The following is a 15,486-nucleotide window of genomic DNA, read 5'->3' as shown; positions in this document are numbered from 1 at the left end:
TTGGGTTTGTAACAGTGATTTTCAAACATTAGTTGTACAGAGAATGAAGTTTTGAAAGGGGTCATGAATAAAGCTCCGTGTGAATGTGGCGAATCAATACCTAACGGATTTGTGTAAAAATGACAGCAGGTTATTTATAGTTACATTATGTCATCCATCACGGAGAGAAGGTGGTGAACCATGACTGCATCTACGTCGCGGAGTAGAGTTGAAAATGTTCAACATATTCACCAAGCTACACGAAGGACGAGATATAATGAATATATACCTATAATGATAAATGTTGCCAATGCAATCATATGGTGTCGTTCCCAATTGTCGAATTCAGTAGTCTTCTTTTTGTCCTGTGGTATGTCTTTTCGATGTTGCGAACTTTCACAAAAAAGGATAATTACAAATAAGGTTTATTAAGAGTCGGCAAAGTATTCAAACAAGATAACATATAAGCTCTAATGAGCTCTTAGCGGATTGAATGACCAGGCTGATTAAAATGCTGGTAAGCAATGCAGTCGCTTGCATTGCTGTTAATGTCTGATCTTACTTCTGAAGTTCATCGAAATGAACGCCACTCTAAACTCCGAAATGAACAAAAAATGAACAAAAAAAATAATGTGGTTCCTGACTAAGCCTGATAGGCGCAAATATTTTTTTTAAATATTAAAATACAAATGTCAAATGCGGTTTTGACGTGACACTGAAAACTTGGCTTGTTATAACACTCGTTATTTAAATGTGAATAAGAATTGGTCGCTTCTGCTATACTAGTACAACCAGAAGTCCATTACTAGTAATGGATCTCTGGTACAACCCTATACAATTCAGCATTGAGTATGAAAAGTAGCAATAAAGAACACCTCAAAAGAACTAATAAAGTCAACTATAGTGTCTGTATCGGGTTTTGACGATCTAAGCACGATATCAGCCAGTAAATTAAAAATACTGAAAACTCTCCAGTCCGCAGTCATAGGCGGATGCAGGGGGCCAAGGGGGTACGGGCCCATTTCGTGTTAAACATTTGGTTGTCTATAAAGGGAAGCGCGACTGGGGCGAGCACCCCCTATTGTGTTCGTTAGTCCAACCCTTTTCCCCAAAAAATGTGGATCCTCCACCGCTATGTACAGTTCCCCACCTAATGGAGATATTACAGAACAATTATAACACTGATCTGACGCTGAGACTAATATACAGTTAAATATTTATATAAGTCTCAGACCAAGGATTTGTATAGAACTATACAAATCCTTGCTCAGATTATCGTCAATTTTATGCAAAAAACAGATAAATAATTTCACGGAAAGATATTCAATTTAATGTTCACGTGTTGCTTTTCTTTCTTTTCCAATACACAGAAGCTTTGTACGCATGCCTCGAATCCACTTCCTCCAAGTTTTAACATGGCTGCTCGGGTGTTCAAAATTGTCGCAAGCCGACCTACAAAGCTCTTGTTGCAGCCTTTCAAGGTCTATATTTTATATTAACTGACAACAAAATCAAAATACTGAAGGCACAGCACACAACACACACCACTAAATCAACAGTTACATACATGAAATTATGTTCTGAAAGTAAACAAAGTGCTTAGATCCTTGAAGGTCAAAAACATGAAAGCATTACACACAAATTAACATTTATAGTGTCATAAGTAATTTGTTTTTCAACAGATTCCTTTCTAACATTTCTGTATGCGGGATTGAGATATCTTCCCAAAACCAGACGGGTGCATTACATTGTAAAAAGTACGTAATACAGTTTGGGAAATTTATAAACCCTCTATATATTTTGTGTTTATACCTGTATGCTGTATCATGTGTATGTATAGAGGTATTAAGAATGTTAAAAAAGAAAATGTCATGCCAACATCTGATTTATGTTAGATATATACACTTGCATGTACTTCCATTGTATTAAAATCAAAATTTGTTTAAAAGATGCTAGTATTTTCAAACAGTTGCAATCAGATGTATATGAACTGGATTTATAAATTCCAATCAAATGCTGTCTTATTTGACCACATACTGGCACAGTTTTATATAAATTGATACACCATGACAGTTGATAATCATACTGATATTGACTAAATTACACATATATTGTTAAACAGAATACACAAAATCATGACAGTGGATAATCCTACTGGTAGTTACTAAATTACATGTACACATATATTGTATAACTGAATACACAAAATCATGACCTTAATAGTTACAACTCAGTGTATATAGAAAATTAGTATTACATTGACAAATGACCAGATTTGTACAACCTTAATGTATTGTTCTATTTGTGCAGACTGGGACAAGAGTAGTAAGATGTCAATCAGCAAAAGCAGCAACATATGAAAGTACTATTGAAAATTTACCAGAAACCAGAGTTACAACTTTAGATAATGGTGTAAGAGTGGCAACAGAGGACTCTGGGATACCTACTTGTACTGTAAGTTCTTTATTCTACTGGGCTTCGTTGGCCTACTGAATACTGTTTTAAGAGGTTCATCTACAGTTACCACTATCCTGTCAATACTAAGATCGTCCAATTTTAAACTTCTCTTTAATTTGGGAAAATATGTTGTACTTAAATCTTACATTACTTGGATTGCCATTTTTCTTTTCAACAATTTTTATACGACCGCAAATTTTTCAAAATTTTCGTCGTATATTGCTATCACGTTGGCGTCGTCGTCCGAATACTTTTAGTTTTCGCACTCTAACTTTAGTAAAAGTAAATAGAAATCTATGAAATTTTAACACAAGGTTTATGACCATAAAAGGAAGGCTGGTATTGATTTTGGGAGTTTTGGTCTCAACATTTTAGGAATTAGGGGCCAAAAAGGGCCCAAATAAGCATTTTCTTGGTTTTCGCACTATAACTTTAGTTTAAGTTAATAGAAATCTATGAAATTTTGACACAAGGTTTATAACCATAAAATAAAGGTTGGGATTGATTTTGGGAGTTTTATTTTCAACAGTTTAGGAATTAGGGGCCAAAAAAGGGCCCAAATAAGCATTATTCTTGGTTTTCGCACAATAACTTTAGTTAAAGTAAATAGAAATCAATGAAATTTAAACACAATGTTAATGACCGCAAAAGGAAGGTTGGTATTGATTTTGGGAGTTTCGGTCCCAACAGTTTAGGAATTAGGGGCCAAAAAGGGACCCAAATAAGCATTTTTCTTGGTTTTCGCACCATAGCGTTAGTATAAGTAAATAGAAATCTATGAAATTTAAACACAAGGTTAATGACTATAAAAGGAAGGTTGGTATTGATTTTGGAAGTTTTGGTCCCAACAGTTAAGGAAAAAGGGGCCCAAAGGGTCCAAAATTAAACTTTGTTTGATTTCATCAAAATTGAATAATTGGGGTTCTTTAATATGCCGAATCTAACTGTGTATGTAGATTCTTAATTTTTGGTCCCGTTTTCAAATTGGTCTACATTAAGGTCCAAAGGGTCCAAAATTAAACTTAGTTTGATTTTAACAAAAATTGAAACCTTGGGGTTCTTTGATATGCTGAATCTAAAAATGTACTTAGATTTTTGATTATTGGCCCAGTTTTCAAGTTGGCCCAAATCGGGGTCCAAAATTAAACATTGTTTGATTTCATCAAAAATTGAATAATTGGGTTTCTTTGATATGCCAAATCTAACTGTGTATGTAGATTCTTAATTTTTGGTCCAGTTTTAAAATTGGTCTAAATTAAAGTGCAAAGGGTCCAAAATTAAACTAAGTTTGATTTTAACAAAAATTAAATTCTTGGGCCTCTTTGATATGCTGAATCTAAACATGTACTTAGATTTTTGATTATGGGCCCAGTTTTCAAGTTGGTCCAAATCAGGATCTAAAATTATTATATTAAGTATTGTGCAATAGCAAGTCTTTTCAATTGCACAGTTTTGTGCAATGGCAAGAAATATCTAATTTCACAATATTGTGAAATAGCAAATTTTTTTTTAATTAAGAGTTATCTTTCTTTGTCCAGTATAGTAAGCAAGAAATATCTGCAAGAATTTTTTTTAATTGGAGTTATCTTTCTTTGTCCAGAATCAACTTAAATCTTTGTTATATACAATATACAATGTATATTCACTTTTTACTACCAACTGATAAATTTAAATAATCTTTACCATTCAGTGATAACAAGCAGTTTTTTTACATCATGTATTTAAATGAGTAGTAATTGTTGCAAACTCCATTAGAATATTTTAATTGAAATTAGTTTTGGAATAAGGGAAAGGGGGATGTGAATAAAAAATTGGGTTAAATTTTTCTCATTTGAAATTTCATAAATAATTTCTTCAAACATGTTTTTGAGAGGATTAATATTCAACAGCATAGTGAATTGCTCTAAGAGAAAACAAAAAATTTTAAGTTCATTTGAATACATTCATTCTGTGTCAGAAACCTATGCTGTGTCAACTATTTAATCACAATCCAAATTTAGAGCGGAATCCAGCTTGAATGTTGTGTCCATACTTGCCCCAACCGTTCAGGGTTCAACCTCTGCGGTCGTATAAAGCTACGCCCTGCGGAGCATCTGGTTTATGCTATCCAGGTACTTTTTAGCTTCCTCAACCTATAAATTTTGAGCCATGATAAATCCAAGTGTGTTGAAAGTGACATTATACATTTTAAACACCACCTATTAATCAATCTTATATTTATGAATCAATATTCAGAAAAATTAGTCAGAACTAAAACCATACTACTACATCATGACGTTGTATCATCATGATTTTAACTATTGCTCTCTTATCTTTCAGCTCAGGCATTCTTGATGAATGTTACTCAATCAATTACTCAAATGTGCGATTGGTAAAATTGGTTCCATTTTTCAGCAATGTAAACTTTAGATTTTGTTTGATTCCAAGGCAATGGTTTATAAATCTTTTGATATGACATTGAGAGAAAAATCTGAGGATGTTGCACATGTTCCGGGACATGTGATGGTCTGTGAAGAAAGAGAAGACGGGTTTTATTATTATTATTTTTTTAAATTAGCATATATTTTATTATAAATAGAAAACAGTTTGAAGCTTTTTACCTTTTTTTAAACAATTTTAGGTTGGACTGTGGATTGATGCTGGGAGTAGGTTTGAAAATGCAAAGAACAATGGAACAGCTCATTTTCTTGAACACATGGCATTCAAGGTAAGTTTTACAGAAGTTACAGTGCTAACTTTGGGTCAACCTGTGACATGAATCCTGCAGTCTTATTACAGAACAGGATACAAAAACAAATTCAAATGGAACAGATGCTTATCTACAAACAAACCTTTCATGCCTGCTGGATTTCCTGACAAACGTTGCAAGTAGATTAAACGTTTAAATACAAAAGTAACACTAAAAGACATCATATAGCCAACTCAAAAAGAAAAAAAAACATAACTGGACTTGGAAAATTTGTCATAGGCAAAGGGCCTATTTGTTTATCACATCCTCAAATTTGTATAAATTACCTTGACAAAGATTGTCAGTCAGAGATAAGACCATATAATTGACTATTGATGTAATTTATTATATTGGATGCACATTGGGGTATATGACGTTTCTCAATAAAGATTCTTCATCCATTTATGTATTTTATTTATATCAGGGAACACAGAAAAGATCACAGACAGATTTAGAGCTTGAAGTAGAAAATATGGGTGCACATTTAAATGCCTATACCTCAAGGGAACAGACTGTGTATTATGCTAAATCATTTTCAAAAGATGTAAATAAAGGTTTGTATGAGTGAAGAAGTTAAATAGGTATAAAGATGGTATGTTATTCAAATATAAAGTGATGAGTAATTTTTATGTTATACACTCTCTCTCACATATTTATATGAAAGGTCATGGCAACAAATGGTAAACTAAAATTTAGTATAAAATTGCATAAAGGAAGAATACATGATCCATGTAATTTTTTGACCTGTGTGTCACAGTGCCTGTCATGCCAGTAAGTCAACTGAAATGGAATAAAATTTCTTTCCAGGAAAAATTACTTTTTGAACTATTAATCATATCTTTACCCAACTAGGGAAAAACAGTTTTATTTTAAGTTTGAGGTCACTAGGAGTAAAGTCAAGTTTGAAGCTGCCATTGATAGACCATAAAAAAGGATACAATTTAGGTTTTTTGATGAGACTCTCTATGTCCCACCTTGACCAAACATTGCTATGAAAAGTTCTGATGAAAGTTAAGTTATAATAACCAGCATAGTGCTGAATAGCTTCATTAGGGCCCCGTCTTGTGGGTGGCCCTACAGTGCTCAGTCTGACCATCCATCTGTCTGCTCTATATTTAGAGACCTGTTATAATTTCATTCTTTATACTTGACATGTTGATTAACCAACATAAACAACTTCCTAGGTCAAAGGTCGTGGTCAAAAACTTTGGTTTCAGTAAGTTGACAACTCCATGACAACTGGTAAAGATCATGTCTGCTTTATATCTTGAGATTTGAGAACTAAGATTTCAAAGTTTATACTTGACATGTGAATTAACCAACACCAGAGTAGGTACAATTTACTAGGTCAAAGGTCAAGTTCAAAATCTTTGGTTTTAGTTGACAACCCCATGTTACATGGTAAAAATTGTGTCACCTCTATATCTTGTAAGCTGTTGATTTCAAAGTTTCTACACAACATTTTATATTAACCAAAACTAGAGGGTATGTCATAATGTATGTACAACTTCCAAGGCCAAATATATAACAATTTAACTAAAAAACATAGAATAAAATCACTCTCAGCACATAACAAGACTGTAGTAACTTAAAAAGTTTAAAGCTTTTCCATTCAAATTATTTACAACACATTATTTACAGCGGGGCCCACAGAGATGGCTCCAATCTCTGATGTCTAGTTTATTCCAACATTTACAATCTCACATGTTTTATAATGATATTTTGTTATTTGTTACAGCTGTTGATATATTGTCTGATATCCTACAAAACAGTACATTAGGAGAACAGGAGATAGAAAGAGAACGTGGAGTTATTCTTAGAGAAATGCAGGTATGTAGTCTAGTATCTTACAAACAGTACATTAGAACAGGAGATAGAAAGATACACCTTACAATTCTTCCAGTTCTTTTGAACAGAATTACTACCAAGTTCAAAAGTGTTCTGTCAGACAGAATCTGTCTTTCCTGCTAGCAGTGGCAGATCCAGAAATTTTCGTAAGTGGGGACCCATTGACTGCCTGAGAGGGGGCCTGCTCCGATCATGCTTCAGTGATTCCCTATATAAGCAACAGAACTTTTCCCAGAAAAGGGGGAGCCTGGGCCCCCTGCCCCTCTAAATCCGCCTCTGGATAGCCATAGATTTCTCGTTTACATGTAACTTAACAGAATTTGAATGACTTCATAAAGTCCACAGCATAGCAGGAATGAACTGTAATGTGTGAGCTCTTATTACATCTGTCAGACACCTAATACCTGTTTTTCAAATATGTTAAGTTCCTGGTTTGGATATGCTTTGCAGGACAACATTTGCATTCTTAGGTGTTTACAATGAAGCCTACATAAAACCATTGTGTACTCAATATTTAACTGATTTAAAGTTCAACTTTAAGATTTTTAATTATAGGAAGTAGAAACCAATCTCCAAGAAGTTGTGTTTGATCATCTCCATGCTGTAGCCTATCAAGGTACACCATTAGGAAGAACTATTCTAGGACCAACAGAAAATATCATGTGAGTCACTCTTTTATCATGCTATCAGTTGAGTTTGAAAGTGTGTCTCACACTCTGTTCAGTCTCACTGTTTGATACAAATAGATTCAACCACTGCAACAAGTGTGTTACATTATTTCTTCTCAAGACAGTTAAATTTAATTTCTGAAGCGCTAAGCTTACATATGTTTACCTTTACCTTTCGTTTTTGGTAACACAGAGGTTCTGAGTTAAAGACCTGCTAATGGCAGTTGCCTTCTACACAGGTCCCTATTGACTATGCTTGCCAATTTGCCTGCTATAGGTTGCCTTCTACACATGTCCCTATTGACTATGCTTGCCAATTTGCCTGCTATAGGTTGCCTTCTACACAGGTCCATATTGACTATGCTTGCCAATTTGCCTGCTATAGGTTGGTATTCTCTCTTGGTGCTCTAGATTCCTCCAATAAAAACTTTTCACCATGTAATAGGCAAGAGTGCTGACACTAGCATTAACTTATCAATCAATCAGTCAGTCTTTATTAGACCTATTGTATATTTGTAGATATTTTATGAAGTGCATGAAACAAGATATGATTATTTAATTTCTATTATATTCCCCAAACAGGACCATCAACAGAAACGACTTACTAGAGTACATTGGAAATCATTACAAAGGTCCAAGAATAGTTCTGGCTGGAGCTGGAGGTATATATTTATTTTATCATAAAGTATTTGAACTTAATTGTCTTCTTCAAAATGTTATTTTATGATTTTGTCTCCTTGTCTCCTGTTTCTTTATTTCACAGAACAATGATATTAAATTGACGTTTTAATTGAATAAGATCCACTTTGAAGACGAGTACGGTCCAAAAACTCATACGGTCTGGAACATTAACACTTCAAGAATTTTGAATTGAGCTAACAGTTCAAATACAAATAATTAATAGTAAGTTCTGATTTACTTGAACTTTTCTTCATTTATTTTTTATAGCAAAAGTTATGGTCAATAGTTTTAAAATGACACAAAAGAAGTAATTGCTGTTTTTTTATCAATCTTATATCTATATGAGCTTGTTTGATATAATAATTATTTATTTATTGTGTAGGTGTTGACCATGACGAGTTGGTTAAAACTGCCCAGCAGTATTTTGGTAATCTAGGTGCTGGTTATGAAGGAAAAATCCCTACCACAGAAACCTGTCGATTCACAGGAAGTGAAGTAAGAGATATAGATAAACACTAATCAATCAATCATACTATGAATAAAATAATTTAAATTAAAGGCCTCAGATTTATTTAAAATCCATAAGTCTCATCTTAAAGTGTTAAGTGTTACTATTTTTATTTCATGATTCCGTTCCTTCATCCTTGAAATCTCTTTTTGTTGAATTTGTATTTTCCCTGGATATGCCTGAAACAATTGCCTTTAGATACTATAAATTCAGAAATTATAACGAGGTTTTTATTATTGCGAAAAATGCGAAAGAGTTGTAAACGCAATAATTTAAACTCTCATTTTTGTCTCGCCTTGACAGAGTCAAAAAGCGAGACATAAGTATGCTGTTTCCGGCGTCGGCGTCAACAATGTATTAGTTTGTGATTAGCTCAGTTTTATGGGGAACCACTAGTGGTATGTCAATGATAATTGGTATGCAGATGTATTACCATTGCCACATCTCATTACCATGGAGATTGTTTGGCTCCGCCCCCTCAGTCATGGTCTATTGACTTTGAATGGTTTGCTTACTTTAAATGTATTAGTTTGTGATTAGCTCAGTTTACGGAGATCCACTTGTGGTACGTCAATGATAATTGGTATGCAGATGTATTACCATTGCCACATCTCATTACCATGGAGATTATTTGGCTCCGCCCCCTCAGTCATGTTCTATTGACTTTGAATGGTTTGCTTACTTTACATGTATTAGTTAGTGATTAGGTCAGTTTATGGAGATCCACTTGTGGTACGTCAATGATAATTGGTATGCAGATGTATTACCATTGCCACATCTCATTGCCATGGAGATTTTTTGACTCCGCCCCCTCAGTCATGGTCTATTGACTTTGAATGGTTTGCTTACTTTACATGTATTACTTTGTGATTAGGTCAGTTTATGGAGATCCACTTGTGTTACATAAATGATAATTTGTATGCAGATGTATTAGCATTGTCAGATCTCATTGCCATTGGCTCCGCGCCCTCAGTCATGGTCTATTGACTTTGATTGGTTTGCTTACATTACATGTATTAGTTTGTGATTAGGTCAATTTATGGGGATCCATTTGTGGTAGGTCATTGATATTTGGTTTGCAATTGTATTAGCATTAATTGGCACAATTCATTGCCAAAATTACAAAAAGGCAAGACATATCTCTGTGATAACAGTTTATGAAATATTTAATATGAATTAAACAGGATTTTTTAAACATCGTAAAAATTCAAATCCCATTTAAAGTCTAAAATGACAAAATCGCAATAATAAATGCAGGCAATAATTTCTAAATTTACAGTATTACACAAATAACAATGAATGTTTTTGACAGGTCCGTGTCAGAGATGATACCATGCCTTTAGCTCATGTAGCAATAGCTGTTGAAGGATGTGGTTGGACTAATCCAGATAACATTGCATTGATGGTTGCTAATACTTTAATTGGTAGCTGGGATAGATCCTTTGGAGCTGGAGCCAATATGGCTAGCCAGCTGGCATCACAAAGTGCATCCATGAACCTTTGTCATAGTTTCCAATCCTTCAATACATGCTACACAGATACAGGACTATGGTAAGATGATCTTATTGTTAAGGACATGTCAATTGTTAATTTGAGTTCTAAAGCTTTGCAGAAAGAGAGTACATTTTCTGATGGGACGTTAAGAAGCTGTTTATTTTGGATAGAACTATGAAATGGTTAGAAAATTACTAGAACAAAATTGGAACACATAAAGTACACCATTGGTTTTTTGATGAAATCCAAGTCTTTGTGTGTATGATTTTTTTTTAATTTTATGAAAATTCAGTATGATTTAATTACCAAGCTGACTAACTTTTATTAAACCAAACAGCACTATAATTACAAATTTACAAGGAAAAGTAGTTTATCAGTCCCTATTTTCATTTGCAGGGTGGATTGCAAAATTGCAATTAAAAAGTTATACATATTACAATTATAATGCTGCTGACAAATATTCCAGATAACTATTCAAAGACTGAGCCACATATATACTTGTGATGAATTGATTTTCTATTTCAGGGGAATGTACTTTGTTTGTGCCAGAGAACAAGTAGAGGGTATGATGACTGCTGTCCAGAGAGAATGGTATGGGTCTTTGTAGATACTAAAATTAATGTTGATTTACATGTTATCTGGTTTATAATATTTAATTGTACCTAGATCTGGTAAATCAGCATATTTTAAAGATTCATTAACTTTAAAATATCAATATCAATAGAAAAAGATATAAGCCAAATATGATTTTACCTGTGTAGGTGTTGTAAAGTCAGTACACCATTACATGGATTTGAGTGTAAATTAAAAAATACCTCAGGTTTAAAAAAAAATCAGTGCTCATAAATCTATTGAGACTTCGTTTCTGCTTATTTTTTGAAAATGTAAGAAAAAAACTATTATTTCTTTCTTTATGTATAATAATAATACATGTAATAATTAAAAGAATAACAGGAATTTCGAAATAAATTGGACAGTACAATTGACCGCATATCCCACCAATACCAGAATCCTCAGAAAAAATAGGTAAAAACAACAAGGATGGAAGGATATAGTTACAGCTTTGTTGCAAAAATAAGGTTCTTAAAAGTTAAGCTCTGTTTTAAAAAAAGTTATCAGGAATTTCGGAACAATGACTAAGTTGGTTGGGTCCATTTGATAGTAAAAGTGAGGTGTATCAATTGAAATGTGTGCTTCAGTAATAAAACATTCGGAAATAATGACAATAATAACAGTTCACATAGAAATTTCTTAAATTGTAGATGAGAGAGATATTGAATTACGTGTACATGTATTTTATCATTTTCTTTTTCATCAGGATGAGATTGTGTAGAAGGAAAATTAGCCCAGTAGAATTAGAAAGAGCAAAAAGATTATTGAAAACTAATATGTTATTACAATTAGATGGTTCTACACCAGCTTGTGAAGATATTGGAAGGTAATGTGAGATAAGATCATACTTTTGGAAGAAGGGTTGTTTCTATAATTTTCCCTTATTCTTACCTTTTTACATGACCGCAATATTATAATATAATATTGGTATGACGTTGGCGTCGTCCTCATCATTCAAGTTTTTTTATTGTATCTTTATGGCCTCACAACGAAGTTGGCGGTGCCATATAGTTTTACCCTTGTCCAAAATTCCGTCAATCTGTCATTCCGAAACAAAACCATTATACAGAGTTTTTTTCTAAACACCTGTGGATATTGGGCTGATTTTTGGTATGTGAGTTAACCATGATGAGTTACAGATCAAGTTTACATTTCGTTCCGCTCCACTAATCTTTTCCGAATATACAGGCTTTGAGACTTTGATAAATTATTGAAAATCACAGTTATAAAGTTGTTTTTTCTATATGCCTCCAGATTTTGAACTGATTTTTGATGTGTGAGACTACCATCACGTTTGTGTCCACATGTGTTTGTATTGAAATTGCAGATTTCACTACTTTTTTGGACGAGGCCATTCCTGTCACTTTGACACATCTAGTTTACTTGCTAATTTCATAGTATAAATATGTGTCAAATAGAGAATTACATGGCATTATTATAAAAAAAATCCATACATGGCTTTGGTTCTATTTCTTTTAAGTATTGTTCAGGGTCACACTCAAGGGTCCGGAAACGGTCATATTTGCCAGTCATGTCCTAAACTGAAACTATAATGTCCTAAACTTTTAATTGGGATTTAGGTCAAATTTTATTTTTCAACCGTAATAATTTCGGTCATTTTGTTGAGATCGACTTTCAAAATCGCCATTTTGAACATATTTTTGTTTTGTTATCGACTTCTTGTAATTAAACTGCCACTTCAATTAAGTGTTATAATCCTGAGGGCCCTCCTAATAACTATATTAATGCCTCTGGGAGCTATTGGTTAATGATTGCTAATCTCTTTACCTGTGTTTTTAATTCACACCTGGCAATTAATCACAAGCTCCAAACTATTATTATAAAGAAATAAAAATTTCATACCAACTGGCTTCATTATTTAATTACTCAACAGGTCAGACAATTGTCAATTATGATTTTAAATTAAATTAAAACTTGGTTTAATTTATGTCGAAATTTATTTTTTTTTACTTCTAACACACGTGCTTTGTTTACTATGTTATACGCCTGCTTGAAATTCTCTTCCACAGATTTACACAATTGTAAATTTAAAATAATTTCATCCTAAATAAAGCTAGTGCAACTATTTTAATAAATATTCTTACACTATTTAAGGTAAAATATTAAAAAGCAGATGATTTCCTGTGATTTGGATAAACAAAACTAATCCCGGAAATGAGTCCGGAATTGTTCATTTTAGTATTGTCACAGTACATCCGGTTTGAATTTTGACTTCAGAATCAAAGGAAACGTAAGCGATAACTGAGAATATTATCGTTTTGAATCATTAAAATCATTTTATTTTTAAACTGTTGCCTTTGGTAGAACAAATCATGAAGTAAATGCGATGCAACAGTGAAACAAGTTTGTTGATGCTACGAACATGACGATCGAGTATGAGCATACTCATAATAAGTCTCATGCAGTAATGTGATTTTGACAATCATTTTTTTAACAGGGGCATCAACTTTTAAGTTGTATGAAAATGACCGAAATTAGGTGGAAAAAAATTCCGGATCCTTGGTCACACATCCATGTCTTAGGAACACATTCTTTGATTTTTTGTATGTTTTGATTTGTGATATTTTATTAAAAGTTAGCAACTGTTCAAAGATTGTTTGTCTATTTTTTATAATTTTCAGACAAATGTTATGTTATGGCAGAAGAATACCATTTAGTGAAATAGAAGCTAGAATTGATGTAAGTAACTAAATAATGCAAAAAGAATGAACAGGGTATGTATATACATTAGGCTAATTCTGATAAAAACTGCAGAAAAAACCCCAAGAAAAGGTCACATAGATTCAGTCACATTCTAATGAAATGAAGAAAACCCCAGTAGTATGAATTTTAGGTACCTAAAATGTTTATAGCATGAAAATCACAAAGAATCTCGCAGCAAATAATACTCAGTAATGACAATGAATTTCATTTACACACATCTATCATGTATTGCTCAAGTTCATTAATCAAGAAAAAATGATGATGTAACTGAAGTTTTCCTTGGTTCATTTAGTTGATAAGCAGTTAATAATTTCTATTTTGATAACCATACATTTTTCCATTTCCCTATTATATTCACAGTTTCCAGTTCTTTGTGTTATTTGTTTTTAACCCTTTGCCTATAAATCCTTAAATGCTATTATTTTGTAGTAATACAGATTCATAATGGATTGTTGTCTTAATTTAAAATTAAAGATGTAAACAATGTAATCCAAAGATCTTTTCCAGTACTAATGATTATATTTTTATTTTATAGGCTGTTGATACTAGAGTATTGAAGAGTGTGTGTACCAAATATTTATATGACAAGTGTCCAGCAGTAGCTGCAGTAGGTAGGTATCACTTATTTATAGAAGCCACACTCTACAATGGAGGGATACCTTGGTCAAAAAAGTTTTATCTTTTTATGTAAGACAATGCCATGCTGTAGTGTATATTAGTTTTATTAAAAGCCAAGATATCAACACTACAAAAAAAAGGTCAGAACAGAATTGATAAGACCAGGATCTTGACATAAATGTACTGAACACAGTTTAAGATGAAAATTGCACTACCTCCATACTCATCAATCAGTCTATCTCTCTCAGAAATATTCTTTATGGTCTATTTATTTGGTGGATAGTGTATGTACCTCCATGTATCTTCAAATGTCATAATATATGTGACATATGTCACAAGTCAAATAAGTGTAACATAGCATCATAGCTGGGGGAATGCTTATTTGAAACATTGGATATAGCTGATTCTGCTATGTTTTGATTATAATATTCAGGGATAATTTTGAGAAAATAAGCATGTGCATTAGTCACTCATTTTATGATTATTATTTCTTGTTGTTAGAAAGCACAACTTCATGAGGTTCAATACTAAGAAACAATTCTTCCTGTATATTTTTTCTGAAGTATGAGAATCAACCTTCTTTCATGACAGGTGATGCATTACAAGATAAAAAGTTCAGTAGAGAAAAATTATTATAAAATTCAAAAGAATTATTTAATGTAGAAGTTACATGGTAGAATATTGTGGTGATATTGTATTGTTAAGTCTGTATATTTAATAATACATTACTATTTGACAGGTCCAGTGGAAGCATTACCTATCTACTCCCGATTACGATCTGAAATGTATTCACTACAAGTATAATTTATGACATTGAAGTGCTTTGGAATTCTTGAGCAGCCATTAAAGTAGTTTGTGGAGACAAGAACTATTTATTTTAAATCTGACATGGAGAACTCATATGTGATGTGAAATTGTTATAAAGTCATTTAAATGTTTATTGATTTTTTGTATTAACTCCATGATTTTCAGAAAAATACAAGTTTCCCTATAACCAAACACCCTACTAAAGAAAATTGCAGAGGTTATGATAGTTTTAGATATAAGAAGATGTGGTATGAGTGCCAATGAGACACCTCTCCATCTAAGTCACAATTTGTAAAAGAACAAGAGTGCACATGCTAAAATGTCTCGCCTTTTTTACTAACCATTGATATTATGTTGAGAGT

The 15,486-nt window shown here is 32.7% G+C and overlaps 1 protein-coding gene across 1 annotated transcript; it reads left to right on the top strand.

The window, feature by feature from the left end:
* Positions 1-1,352: 1,352 nt before the first annotated feature.
* Positions 1,353-15,255, top strand: LOC134719243 (mitochondrial-processing peptidase subunit beta-like). The gene is made up of 14 exons (XM_063582251.1): positions 1,353-1,460; positions 2,290-2,433; positions 5,057-5,143; positions 5,589-5,718; positions 6,903-6,994; positions 7,568-7,674; positions 8,263-8,342; positions 8,744-8,856; positions 10,182-10,420; positions 10,889-10,954; positions 11,682-11,801; positions 13,618-13,675; positions 14,235-14,310; positions 15,057-15,255. The coding sequence occupies exons 1-14, from the start codon at positions 1,395-1,397 to the stop codon at positions 15,119-15,121; spliced, it is 1,443 nt and encodes a 480-aa protein (XP_063438321.1). The 5' UTR covers positions 1,353-1,394; the 3' UTR covers positions 15,122-15,255.
* Positions 15,256-15,486: the final 231 nt, after the last annotated feature.

Source organism: Mytilus trossulus, chromosome 1, assembly GCF_036588685.1.
Source record: "Mytilus trossulus isolate FHL-02 chromosome 1, PNRI_Mtr1.1.1.hap1, whole genome shotgun sequence".
Classification (NCBI taxonomy): domain Eukaryota; kingdom Metazoa; phylum Mollusca; class Bivalvia; order Mytilida; family Mytilidae; genus Mytilus; species Mytilus trossulus.
The sequence above is the reverse complement of the archived record's forward strand: the minus strand, read 5'-3'. Positions and strand labels throughout refer to the sequence as shown.

What these genes read in the sequence shown, in the direction of transcription:
- LOC134719243 (XM_063582251.1), top strand. Translation starts at nt 1,395, where the DNA reads ATGGCTGCTCGGGTGTTCAAAATTGTCGCAAGCCGACCTACAAAGCTC. An exon ending in AGTTCTGGCTGGAGCTGGAG is followed by an intron (nt 8,343 to 8,743) that starts GTATATATTTAT and finishes TTTATTGTGTAG; the next exon opens with GTGTTGACCATGACGAGTTG. An exon ending in AAATAGAAGCTAGAATTGAT is followed by an intron (nt 13,676 to 14,234) that starts GTAAGTAACTAA and finishes TTTATTTTATAG; the next exon opens with GCTGTTGATACTAGAGTATT.